Source organism: Asparagus officinalis, chromosome 8 (assembly GCF_001876935.1).
Source record: "Asparagus officinalis chromosome 8, Aspof.V1, whole genome shotgun sequence".
Lineage (NCBI taxonomy): Eukaryota > Viridiplantae > Streptophyta > Magnoliopsida > Asparagales > Asparagaceae > Asparagus > Asparagus officinalis.
Genome location: NC_033801.1, coordinates 65,048,880 through 65,062,622, shown reverse-complemented (window position 1 = coordinate 65,062,622; position 13,743 = coordinate 65,048,880). Strand labels below are relative to the sequence as shown.

General features: G+C 37.0%; 1 protein-coding gene across 1 annotated transcript; it reads right to left on the bottom strand.

The window, feature by feature from the left end:
- On the bottom strand, positions 9,373–11,097 carry LOC109822132 (probable beta-1,4-xylosyltransferase IRX14H). The gene is made up of 3 exons (XM_020388294.1): positions 10,716–11,097; positions 10,169–10,624; positions 9,373–9,804 (listed from the first exon to the last, which is right to left on the bottom strand). Exons 1-3 carry the CDS (start codon positions 11,051–11,053, stop codon positions 9,645–9,647), a joined length of 954 nt encoding a protein of 317 aa, XP_020243883.1. The 5' UTR covers positions 11,054–11,097; the 3' UTR covers positions 9,373–9,644.

Below are 13,743 nucleotides of genomic sequence, written 5' to 3'. Positions count from 1 at the left end.
TCCTGGAATATTGGGAGTTCTTGACGCAGATTGAATTGCATATTAGTGTCCACACCTCCCCCATGCCCGAAGTGGTGACGAAGATTGAGAGGTTCGCGGGTGTAAGGTACTGCAAAAGAAAGAAATATTCAATCAGTCAAGTGAAGGGAGCTTTAGCTAAGTCCATAAGAAAGAAAATTATCAAACGCACAGTTCAAGTCTGGCATTTAATTTTCATCAACGCAGAGATTAAACTCTGCGTTAAATTTTCGAACGCACAGTTCAGATCTGGCGTTTAAGTTCATTAACGCAAAGGTCGAACTCTGCGTTAAATTTTCGAACGCACAGTTCAGACCTGGCGTTAATTTTCATCAACGCAAAGGTTAAACTCTGCGTTAAGTCTTCGAACGCACAGTTAAGGCCTGGCGTTAAGTTTTCAAACGCACAGTTAAAACCTGGCGTTAATTTTCATCAACGCAGAGGTCAAACTCTGCGTTAAGTTTTTGAACGCACAGTTCAAGCCTGGCGTTAAAATTTCATAAACGCAAAGGTCAAGCCTCTGACGTTTCGAATTCAAAACGCAGAATCTTAACTCTGCGTTACAATAATGAAACGAGTCATCTTCCTCGTTTGTAAGAACCCATCTAGGGTTTTCAAAGAACTCGCCGAAGCAAGTTTGACGGCAACCCATCTAGGGTTTTTGAAGAACTTGCCGAAGCGAGTTTGACGGCCAAGAAGGGCGACACTTACCACCGACAGGTGGAACCTGAAACGGCGGCGCTGCTGCAGCAGGAGATCTTGAGCGAGGAGCAGCCTTTTTCTTGGAACCCATGGAAGAGGGTCGGAGAAGATGAGCAAGGTCACCGGAGTTGAGAATGAAGAGACTTCGTTAAAAATCTTCCGAAAGAGGGGAGGCAAAAAGTCGGGTGACTTTTGATTTGACCCTTAGCGGTCTATTTATAGACAGCTATGAGCTGTCAAATCGGGTCGGCACCATAGGCCCAAATGCCAGCCAAATGCGGCCTGTGCGTCTGTGATGTTTGAGCTTCTGAACGTAGAGTTCAGCTCTGCGTTATAATCCTCCTGTGCGTCTGCATTGATGGAATTCTTAAACGCAGAATTTAACCCTGCGTTTTAGTTCAATAATGCAAGAAATTTATCTGTGCGTTCTGACTCGACCACACGAATTCCTCTATGTTTCTAGCCAAGACATGGTTCCAAATAAATAGAGGGAGGCTAATGTCAGCCATCAAGGCGACTAAAGCCAAGAAGAAACAAGTGACTCCACTGAAAAGTCCATTGGATGAGTACAATTAGATTACAATCAACCAAGTCTGATAATGTCTTCTAAATTTTGGGATCCAAAGTATTCCGAAAATTCGTCCCAATCAACCGCGAACTTTCGAAAACTTTGGAGGGGGTTCTGTAGGCTGTCTAAAAATCACAATAGATAGTCGATCCCTATCAAGCCCTGATAATGAAAGTTACAATCAGACGACTTTCTGATCTTTGCATCCGCAATTCTGCAACCGCTATAAACACGGCCTCATCTCTGAGATGACTGATCTTGATGGCTGCGACAACAGCATGACTAATATGATATTAGCAACTATTAGAGATGCTGATGAGCAATGTAATGATTTCAGAAATAAAAGGTTGGACTTAGTTGGTGAGTTACTTGGTAGAGAGCTATGGGCAAATATTCATCTTCAAAACACTATGGATGTTGATTCCCGTCTAACTCCAACAACGAAAGCTACAATCAAATAGCTTTCGGGTCAACAATCCGCAGAAAGTCATTCCTGCGTTTCTCAAGTTCAAAACGCACACTTGTGTGTTCCTCAGCAGACATCGAACTCTGTAACGCAGAGTTAAAGTACAAGACGCACACATAACGTGCGTTCTTCAATAGACTCAATTATGTGCCCCAAACTCTGGACGCAGAGTTGAGCTTCAACGCACATGGCCTGTGCGTCTCAAATCCCCAACAGAGATTTAACTCTGCGTCTCAAGCCTTGGACGCAGAGTTAAAGCCCAGAACGCCAACTGAGGCGTTTTGACTTGTTCAAATACAAGCCGAACGGCCTCAAAACCGTTATCCCACGTTCTGAGGGATTCTCGCCCACAAAGGAGCGGAAATAGGGGTTGGTTACACCCCTTATCCCCCTATAAATAACCGACTTACTCAACAGAGTAGGGGGTTGGTTGGTTGATCGGTTTTTAGCAGAAAAACCGCATAGGGTTGAGGGGAGCTGGCATCAAAACCGCCCAAGATCAACAAATCTCAGCAGTTCAACAGTACGAAGAAGGAGATCTTTTGAAGATCAAAGAACTGATCAACGATCAGTTAATCAAATCCCGAAAGATCCTTCCATCAAGGGTATCATCCACTTGACAATTAACCGAATCTTCGGTTCCAACAACTCTGTTACAGAGTTTCAACTCATTCTGAGTCCTTAAACTCGTTAAGAGTTCTTAATTAACTTGCAACACAAGTTAATCACATCAAACCAAACATTTGGTTTTCAACAACTCTTGTCAGAGTTCTTAACTCGTTCAGAGTTCTTTACACTCGTCAAGAGTTCTAAACCGAAGTCATCAAGCACTTCAATTGTTCCAGTGAAGAATGACGGTCGGATCGTCAACGGAGAGCAAGTTCGACGCGATCAATCAAAGGAAGCACTCCACCGCTACCAAGAAGAACCCAGTTTTAAACAAAGGGGAGAATCAAATTCATTCTCCTCTCTTTTGTAATCGGAATCCAAATTGTAATTGATTTTGAGAGGAATACAAGTCAAATTTTTCTTTCATTATTTCTTTTACTACAAATTTCCAACAAACAGATGCATAGTATATCCAACATGATGATCCACCTTCCAAATCTTCTTCTTTAACTCTAGATTATTCGAAATACAAATTTAGCCTATTTTCAAGACTTAGGATCCATCATCACGTATCACAAAACCTAGTTGTTTACAATCCTCAACTCCCTTCAAAACATTTTTCAATTTGGATTCATTTTGTAGAGCAACCTTAATCTCATCAATCAAAAAAGGTTGTACTAGATGTTGTTTAGTTTAGTCGATGATTATTGACACCGGATCTTGATACTAAACTGTTCCAAACCTTTATGAGAGGCACTGCTATAAGTAGTAAAGTATTCTCCTATGATAGGTATAATGAGAACTTGTGTAGATATTAGTCGATCCTTTTAACTCTTGAAAACTCCTTTAACATTCTTCAAACTAAACACATTTGATTTCTTTCTAAATCAAGGGAGTAAAAGTTGAAGAAATACAAGAGAACCCCTCTACAGATCTTTGATAATAACCCCCCATGCCAAGAAAGGCATGAATCTCATGTACACTTGCTGGCCTTTTCTCATTCACGATAGCTTTAACTTTTTCCAGTTTTATCAAGATTCCTTCCTTCAGAATAAAATATCCTAGAAGATACACATAATCTGACCAGACTTCAATTTTGTATAGAGCTTTTCCTTCCTCATGAAGGATCGCTGCAATGGCACTCAAACACTAGAAGGGGGGGTTGAATAGTGTTTATGAAATCTAATGCGGAAACTTTAAATTTCAATAAAATAATATCACAAAGAGTAAGAAAGATCAAACCAATGTGTAGACAATCACAGAAAATTGCATACGCAAACACAAGGATTTATACTGGTTCGGTCCTCCAGACTTACATCCAGTCCCCAAGCCTCGCTTGAGATTTCTCCACTATTTCCACTTGCAAAACCGCAAGCACTTGCAACCCATAAGCAAACCGTACAACCTTGACAATCTTCAATTGCCAATGCCACAACAATCTCTTCTTTCAAGAGATTATCAAACTGAAACAAAATGGTACAACTCTTTCTCTTCCTATAAGCCTTGATGTGTAGATGTGAGTGACTTACAATAGGCTATAGGAATGGTTTTTGTTCTAGAGTAATGGAGTTTTAATCAAGAACAAAACTGAAATTTTCATGCAGTTTTTCTCTTCAAATTGATCTTAAGAAGTCAAGAAAAACTCAAGTTTTTAGAAAGGAATTCTAATATTAAATTTCAGAACTTAACACCTATTTATAGGTATAATTTTCGTTCACAAATATTCAAAAATAACTGCCAAAAACGTTCACAAAACGTTCATATTCATTTGAAAAATATAGCTGTTGGAAGCACTGTCTGGTCGACCAGATTGAGGCCTGGTCGACCAGACAGACTTTTTGGAAAATGTCTGTTCGAGTCTGGAGCCTCTGGTCGACCAGGTACATATCTGGTCGACCAGACAGAGTTTTTTCTGACTCTGTTTCTGGTTCAGTTATATCTGGTCGACCAGATATAACTTTGGTCGGCCAGAACCTATGTTATACATAGTTTCAATAATTTAATAAGTTATTCATTTGTTGATTATACTTAGGATTATACTTAGAATATTTTCTATGATCTTCTAAGTGATTAGTGTGTGTTGTGTGTGTGATCAAGGTTTGTACAAAGTTTCTAAAAGAAAAGATAAAATTATATCACTCTTGTAAAGTATATTTTCTTCTTGAAGCGCGAAGTGACTTGATTAACTTCATCTTTTGATCTTAGAAATCTTGTTTTGAAATAGCCTTATAACTTGATTGTTGCTTTGAGATGTATATCTTGAATCTGCAGTAAAATATGTTAGATAAACAATGATTTGTTATCATCAAAATACAAGAGATATTGTAACATCAACCATGTTCCCAGCACCTCAAAGCACTAAGAACACATCATAGACGTTCCTCATGCTCCTCCTGGTTCCTCGAATATACTAAAATATCAATATCATGGAAAAATGATCCAAGAAGAACTTGAACATTTTGTTCATGCAGTCCATAAAAAATGCAGGAGCATTTGTTAACCCAAGTGGTAAGACAAGAAATCTATAATGACCATAACATGTACAAAATATAGTCATTGGAATATCTTCAGTCTTAATCTTCAATTGACGATAGCTCGATTGAAGGTCGATTTTAGATTACACTTGAGCTCCTTGTAACTAGTCAAATAAATCGTCAATTCTTAGTAATAAATATTTATTTTGTATGGTTACCATATTCAGCTCTCGATAATCATTTCATAATCATATACGACCATCTTTTTTCTTCATAAATAACACCAGTGTGGCCTAAGGTGAAACATTGGATCCAATAAACCCTTTATCTAGAAGTTCCTGCAACTACTCCTCAAGCTTCTTTAGTTCTACAGAACCATTCTATAAGGGTCCTTTTAGATTGTACTATTTTTGAAACTAATTCAATAGAAAATCCTATTTTCCTATCTAGTGACATTCCAGAATGATCTTTGGAAAGACATATAGAAATTCATACAATATAGAAATTTGATTCAGACTAACTTCTTTCTGGCTCAAGACTTGTAATGATGATGGGAAACTAGTGCACATACTTCATTACGTGATAAGCTTGAAGGGCCGATATAATGCACACATGCTTTGGCATCTTACTACACTCAAAGCAAAATTCTAGTCGTTCAAGAATTCTAAACATCACTTTTTTCTTTCAACACAAGATAGATCATGATTTCTGGATAACCATTCTATCTCTAGAATGACATAATAATCATGCATATCAAGGATGATTAATTATGTTGGAAGCTCTCTATCCATTATCTTTATCTTACTTTTGTTTTATGTATTCCTGGCCTTTTTCGTTCAACATTTATGGAGCTAAGTCCCGGAGATATCAATATGTTATCTCCTAATGTGCTAACATGCATTTCATGTTCTAGAGTATCACATTGCAAGTCTTGCTTCCTAGCAAGGTGGGCTACAATAAAAGAATACAAGCTCTAGAATCAAATAGTACTTGAGCAAAAATAGAATATATATGTATGGTATCCGATACAACATCATTATTTGTCTAAACCTTTGCTCAGTTAGAGAGTAAACTCAAGCTATAGCCTGAGGATGTTGATCACTTTGAGGTGCCTTACGAGTTAGATTTCATTCAATTTAGGACAATCTGCAATATTGTGATCCTTTTAGCCACACATTAGGTAAGCACCAGTCACCCTCTAATTATTTTTGGCATCATGTTAAGATTGTCATGTATGGTGCAATTCATCGACTTCTGGTTAGTCTACTTTCTTTTTGAGTCCACATATTATCTCTTATTTTGCTAATTCTTGGTATGATCCCCATGTCCATTTGATCTAGATCTCTTCTTCATGTCATCATTCTTGCGCTAATCAACAGTGAAAATTTATGTTTGCTCCTTTTTACTTACTAAACCTTTCTTCAATATAGTCACATAAGTAGGTAGCTCAAATGAGCTCACTTGAATCCTTATCTCAGGTTGTAGGCCCTCCTCAAAATGATGTACTCTATTTTCTTCGATTTACAACAAGCAATGATAGAACCTTGGATAAATAAGTGAATTACTCCTCGTACTCTATCGCAATCTTATCATTCTGCTTCAGCTCTTGAAATTTCTTCTCCTTTTGCTGGTGAACGGTGTTTGGAAGTAATTCTCGTAGAAGACTTTCTTGAACTAATCCTAACATATTTGGTCAGCGTCATCCTCCACCCTATGTTGCATTTGTCACCAGCCATATGCACGTCCTTTCAACATATAGATTACATAAGATACTTTTTCTCTGTCAGAACACTTCATATAAGTAAAGACTTTGTTCATCTCAATAATCTAGTCTTTAGCTATCATAGGATCAACACTTCCTTTAACGTAGGTAGTGTCAGCCTCTTGAACTCCACCATACCACTTCACAGTTGAGGATGATCATTGTCTCAATGGTCTTAATGTTGGTAATTTTGTTACTACTGCTTTTGCTCCATAGTGGTGAGATTTTACATCACTTGCTACATAGAATTTCCATCCATTTAATTCATTTTTAGCATTTCCATCCATTTAATTCACTTCTAAACCAAATCCAAGTGTGTTTCTACCTTCAAATATTCACCTCGAAGTTTGGTTCAAATCACTCTTTCGAGTTAAAGAAGCACTCATGTTGTTCCTAGCCATACAGTTATAAAGCCAACAAACAATATGTTAGTGATCACTAAAGACGATTCTAAAACTTATTTCTAAGCACTACTAACTATAAACTTCTAAGCCTAAGACTTCTAAACCCAAGCCCTGATACCACAATTTGTCCTGCCCCAATTGGGTAGAATAATTTGAGATATGTGACAACGATGATACGTGTGAAAACATATGCTAAGCCTGATATGTACTCCTATTACAAATAAAACTTTTCATGAAAGAAATATAATTAACATATAGAAGTTTTAGAACAAAAACTACTTAGTAGCGAGTTGACTCTAATGATACAAAAGACTCTTATTACATAAATACAAAACATCTCTAAGATAACTATCTTCTAGCATCAAAGCCCTCTCTAACAGGTACTCCACACACCCCTAAAACAATGAGTTATAGCTAGAGTTGTCTAGCAATCATTTGAAAAAGATTGAAAATATTAGGCTGAGTTTTCACTTAGTGAGTAGATAACTTATTATTAGTGGATCATAAAAGTTTAAACAATTATTAATACTATTATTTTAAACAAGTTACTAAATAAAAGATGATAGGAAAAATATGAGATATTGAATGAACGAACTTTTCATCTTTATGAGGTGACAATATTATAAAACATGTAATTTTAATAAAACGATACGAATGAACATAAAAATACTTTTAAAATTGTAAGACATATCTATATTAAACTTTGTAAAACTTCCACAGTTATCATGATAGGGCTACTAAAATTATAGCCTAGTATCATAGGAATGCACATCAATCACTATAATTAGCTAGGAGCACATTGTACCAAATACTACCATAATTTGCCCAAAGGTCACTTCACTTTTTGCCAAAAGGCTACTATAACATTGCTTGGAACATTCAATACCATGTGGTAGGCTTAAACAAATCAGTTCACTTCATAGTGGACTTCAACAACTTCTTTCCACTCAAAATATCGCTTGCAAAGTCTACTTGTACAAAAATCAATATAAATGGTTAATACTTTTGCAAACTTTTCTCATCTCTTTCAAGAAAATCTGGACTATTCACTTTTTTGTAGTAATTTAATTATTTTCAGCAAATATGTAACTTTTCAATAAATATCCCAAGAGAAATAATTTTAAACATATTTTTTTGTAATTTGTATATTAAATAATATTTATCTTATTAAAGATAAATAACTACTCAATATCAAATTCTTTTATCAATTTTTCTATAAGTGAAACAGAAATAACTGGTCTGATCCAATACTTTCTCTTTCCTAAAATAAAACTACAATTTAAGACAAAATATATAAGATTTTTTTTTATATCAAATATATTTAATAAATAACTAATGAGAAGAATGTATTCATCTTGACCAATCTGACAAAAGTTTCAAAGAACTGCACTCCAAGAAGCTTACTCTTTTATCAAACCTACAAGGATACAATATGCATAAATACTCTAGTACTAACGATTCTATACATATACCGTTTAGGAATAGTACTAACATTTCCAATTTCTAGATACTTTTCCCAAATTTTGTTTCTGTTCTTTGTTCTTAAACAAAATTCGGACCTAACTCTAAAATTTCTATGCTAAATAAGACTGAAGGTAATTTTACCAAATATTTAATTTTCTATATGTATTTTAGTATGGACTGTAAATTAAATTCTAGAAACTTCGGTGTTAAATGAAAATTTCCTATTTTGCATGCATTTTAGTTTGAACTAGAAATTAAACTCTAGAAACTCTGGGGGTTAAATTGAAATTTCCTATTTCTTCTCCAAATTTCATATCCATTCTCTGTTCATTCCTTTCTATCATCAAACCCAAAGTTAGGATGGGTTCGTAGCCCAAGTGACCACCTCCGATGCCTGCGACCAAGGGTGGCAGAGGCCGTTGAACATCCTCGGAGATGCCGACGGCGGCCGGAGAAGGTATTCTATGTATGAATCTGAAACAAAGAAAAGAAACTAACCTTGAGAAGCTTAACTCCTCCTATATGCTTGTCCCTGGCAATTTGTTGCGTTTTTTTTTCCTTTTCTTTGTATGATGCAAATTGTGGGGTTTAGGTACAAATTATAGGGTTTTCAATGTCACTTTAGCTTTGTAGCCGATTTTCCCATTAAATCTAGGACAATAGCTCTAATAATTTCTCCTAATAAACTCTCCAGCTCTCTTATTTTCTTGTCCTTCGTTTAACTGGGAGAAAAATGGTTCTCGATTACTCTACAATTACGTACTTAAGTAAAATTGAGAAGGGTATAATGATGAGGATCAAACCCTTTTGTTAGTATGTTATTTAATTACCCACCCCATACGAACACTTAGGGGATAATATATGATTTATATATATTGAGATTTTATTGCGATCAAGTACATATCAGAGAAAACATGTTTGCAAGATCTAGATTCTAGTGGTAACAAGTATTCAGATCGAGATCAAAATAGAAATACCAACTTACAATTGACATCTTTATGCAATATGGAAGAAAAGGTGTTTGATACAATAATCCAAGGCAATATATAGAGGGATCGCTACTCTCTGGAAAAAATACTGCATGCGAAATCTAGAAATCCAATGCCCCCATTACATCCCAAAAATCCTTAATACACATCACATAATATGTATTTTTTCCCCCTTTGTTGTATATTCATCAGTCACGTCGTAAATAGATTTTACCATCTAAATGCCTCTCCATATGTTCTTTGTTGGTGTTATTCATCTTATCATGTCGAAGTCGAGTCAAATAATCAGACGTCGACGAGGAGTGTCCCGAGGGGAGAGGAGATTTTGAGGGAGAATCTATCACCCATCTGCAGGAATAACACACATGTAAAGAAATGAAGAATAGTACTAAATGTATTCAGAAGCCTGCAAATCTTTGCTTGCTGGAAGATAATCAAGGTGAATTTGAGAAAACTATCATGAATTATTTCATTAAACTACCATGTACGATGGAGATTACGTTGAGTTGTTGCATTCTTATATAATGCTGTTAGCGAGAATTTTCAAATAATTTACAATTTTCTATTAGTAGTTTTGACAATATTTCATAGTAGTTTTTTCTAAATTAAATATTTTGCAGAAAACTCTCCAAATTCAGAATAACGTTTGCGATTTCACCTTATTAGTTCCAGCACTAGAAAAGATTAACAACGAAAGATCTTATTGACATACCCTGCTGGAAATTTGCTATCAGCACGAGCTTCAGAGCGGATCCACCAAACCAATATCTTCTTCCCGCAATTTCCAAGAGGCTCAACGTAAGAAGCATCTTTGAGCAGAGCTAGAGGGCTCTCTATCTCCAAATCATCAATATTCTGAACCCAAGTTGGTCTTTCTTCAACATTCTCCCATAGCAATCTTGAACTCAAAACAAATCCAGCCCATTCGAGCTTATTCGATGAAGGATCCAAGGTTTGCATGCCAACGAACTTTCCTGATGGAGTGCATTCTGGGCCTTGAATTGGAATTGAGTGGTTTTCTTCTTCGATGTCTGAGTGAGTGAGGAAACCGACAGATATCGCTCCTATATGTTTCACCTTTTGTATCTCGTCGAACATCTCGGTACTGTGGATGTTGCTGTCATCGGCGAACACCACAATGCCATCCATTTTCTTCTCCCTCACCACCCTGTAACAATTCCAATCAAATTAGAATTTTGAATTTATTATTATCAGTTAAATCAGGATTATTTCGAAATAGTACCCTTGAACATTCTTACCTCAGAGCGTGCAGACGCATCCGAGCTTCCATCTTCCTCCTCTCACCCCACTCCATCGGCATCTTCTTCCCCTCGTCGAACGGAACATGCACATAATTAAGATGAGAACGATCAAGAATCGAAGCGGTCTCATTCGACACGCCACCGGCCTCAACAACAAGCCAAGTGAAATCAAACGGCACGAGCATAAGAGAGTGCATCAATCCGGTAAGATACATCGCCTGAAAAGTCCTAACATAAGTCGGGGTAATTACAATTAAAGGCTTAGGCTTCTTGATCCCGTAATAGACCGTCCTCTGCTCTTTCTGCACTCTCTCAATGAGGCGGTGGGCCCGCATTGTCTGGTCTGGGTCAGGGTGGGGCACGGACGATGAGGATCCCCCGTGGCCGCGCCGCGGCGACCCGCGCTCTGAGTTTTGTTATTGAGGAGGAGGTAAGAGGGGGAGCGGTAGAGGCGTTTGGGTGAGAGTGGTGGTTGTAGTGGTGACGGTGGTGATTGATTGGTTGGTGGAAGAGGAGAGAAGGAGGAAAGAAGACTATGCGGGACTAAGCGGAAGCGTGAGCGATAAGGCTGATAATGGCAGCCAGAGGAAGTGGAGGACGGAGGTAGGAATACTTGTGCGGGAGATGGCCTTTGGGCTGGTGCGTCTCGGCCGGAGAGGAGACTGTTGGTGCGCGGCGGGAAGTAGTTTGGGAAGAAGGGATAACTTCATGGTTCTTGATCTCTCTCTCTCTCTCTCTCTCTCTCTCCTCCTCTATTGAGTCATAAGATTGAAGGATGAAGGGAAGAGGAGAAGTTTGGTAGTTGAATTTGGTGGTGATAAGAAAAATGTGGGTTGGTTGAGGGGTCAGAGATAGTAGGAGGAGTATAGTTTAAGTACATTAGGGGGGTGATTTTTTTTGAAGGAAGTTGTTGCTTTTTAAGATTTGGTGTCTTTGGTTTGGTGGAGGAGAGGGAAAGGATACTGGTTTTATAACTTGTGTCGACAAGGAGTTGGGCTGAATGTCGCGGTCGGCTCACTCTAAGCTCCCGAGTGAGCTGATTATGGCCCACACTGGCGCATTTGTTAGAGTGGAGATCTAATATAATTCCCAGAAACTCTAGTCACAGGGAAATACTACAAGTCTAAAATTTGCTGATGGGCTGTCCGAAAGGGTTATGCAGCGCTGATCAACCACTACTCTCAACAGAGGAGTTCGCATAAGAGGATGATGAGCATATTCATAATGTGTCAACTACTCGCAACAAAGGGTTATGCAGCACTTATGAATATTATAAGAGGATTGAGGATATTATTATTCAAGACATTAGCATATGCTCATCATCTTTAATCCTCTTAATATTCATAAGTAGACACATTAGCTGATTAAAGTTGTTAATGTCTTGAATAATAATATCTTCTTCCATCTTTGAAGAATAAAGATCCATTCTTAAACACAATCTGTTGGACAACAACTTTGACGCATAAATAATCTTGAGTTTGTCACACAACCTATTTGGCACGATCTACTGCATACTATTGTATTTGATCTCGGGAGCAAGTACCAAACAAATTATGTTGACAACCTTCTTTTGCATGGAACTACATTCATTATCATTTAAACCTTTATGATTCATATCTTCTAAAGGATGATCAAGATGTTGTTTCGCCAAAAGATCTTGAGTACATTATCACAACGTAAAACTTGTCTTTCTATTGAAAAGCACCAAAAGTGTCATCATGCTCCAACCACAACCAAATTAGAAGCTGAATTTTGTAGAACCAATGTCAAAGACAAACTTAACACATCAATAAACCATAGGACCAACTACTGGATCATAAAAATCTACTTTTAATTCACTGATCTACTGACGAATAATATCAACTGTTTGATCTGAACTTAAAATCAGTTAAATGATAAATCCAAATCCTCCTCACATGATTCCCATAAGAAAACTAATTCACATGAATTCCTTTGGCTTCATGTGTTTATTCTCGCACGTGGCTGTATTCATGCATTCTTTCTCCAAGTAAATATTATAACGTGCTTCTCTTGTTTACTGTTTCTGAGCGCACTAAAACCCTCTAGCGAACCCAAGCAACTTTTGATTGTAAAGCCTATCTTATCCAATTACCCCCTTTTTGCAAACCACTGTTCATCACCTCCATCAACCACCGACCATTAGACCACCGACCTTGGACTACCGTCTCCACTACTTGCACCGGTGAGTTCTTTAGGGAGAATAAATAATCAAAATAGTTCAAATTTTTGGGTTTTTTTATCTTTATGAAAATTTTTAGATAGGGGCTGTTTGGTTCGTTTCCTAGATATAAGGAAATGCAATTCCATGGAAAGAAACACAAGTTTGTAGTTTTCCAAACTTTTCCAAGAAATAGATTGTTTTGGTTTGGTTCGCACAAAAAAATGGTGGGAAACCAATGTTTTTACTTTTCTTGTGTTTGGTTTGCATGAGAAAAAAAGGGAAAACTTTTGTTGATTTGACATTTCCCACTTTTCTTGTGTTTGGTTGGTTTTGAAGTGTGTAGGGAAAAGTGTTTAGAGTCACCAAGGTAAGATTACCCCCACTATAGACAAAAATTATTTGTGCTAGTTATGGGATGTAATCTTAATCATATAAAAGTGCGAATGTATCATGAACAAATAATAATATCCCGAATGAATTATAAATTTCTGTTTGTATTAATGAAATCATATGAAACCTGAAATCATATGAAACCTACTGTAACATGAACTGCGTACCTGATTTAACCTAAAATATACCTTATTGAGATGAAAAAATCACACGAAACCTGTTTTTCAGGAAAAAAATAAACGAGACATGTAATACACTGATTATTCATAATTTTATGAAATACGTACCTGAATTAGCCAAAATTCTTATGAAACCTATAAAAAATATATAAACAACCTGATTAGCCATAAATATGTATATAACATAGCAAATCGCATCAAACTTGGAAATACCAAACATGTACGTAATGGCTGAGGGCTCAGAATTTGGTCAATATCTTCATTGTTAGCCGTC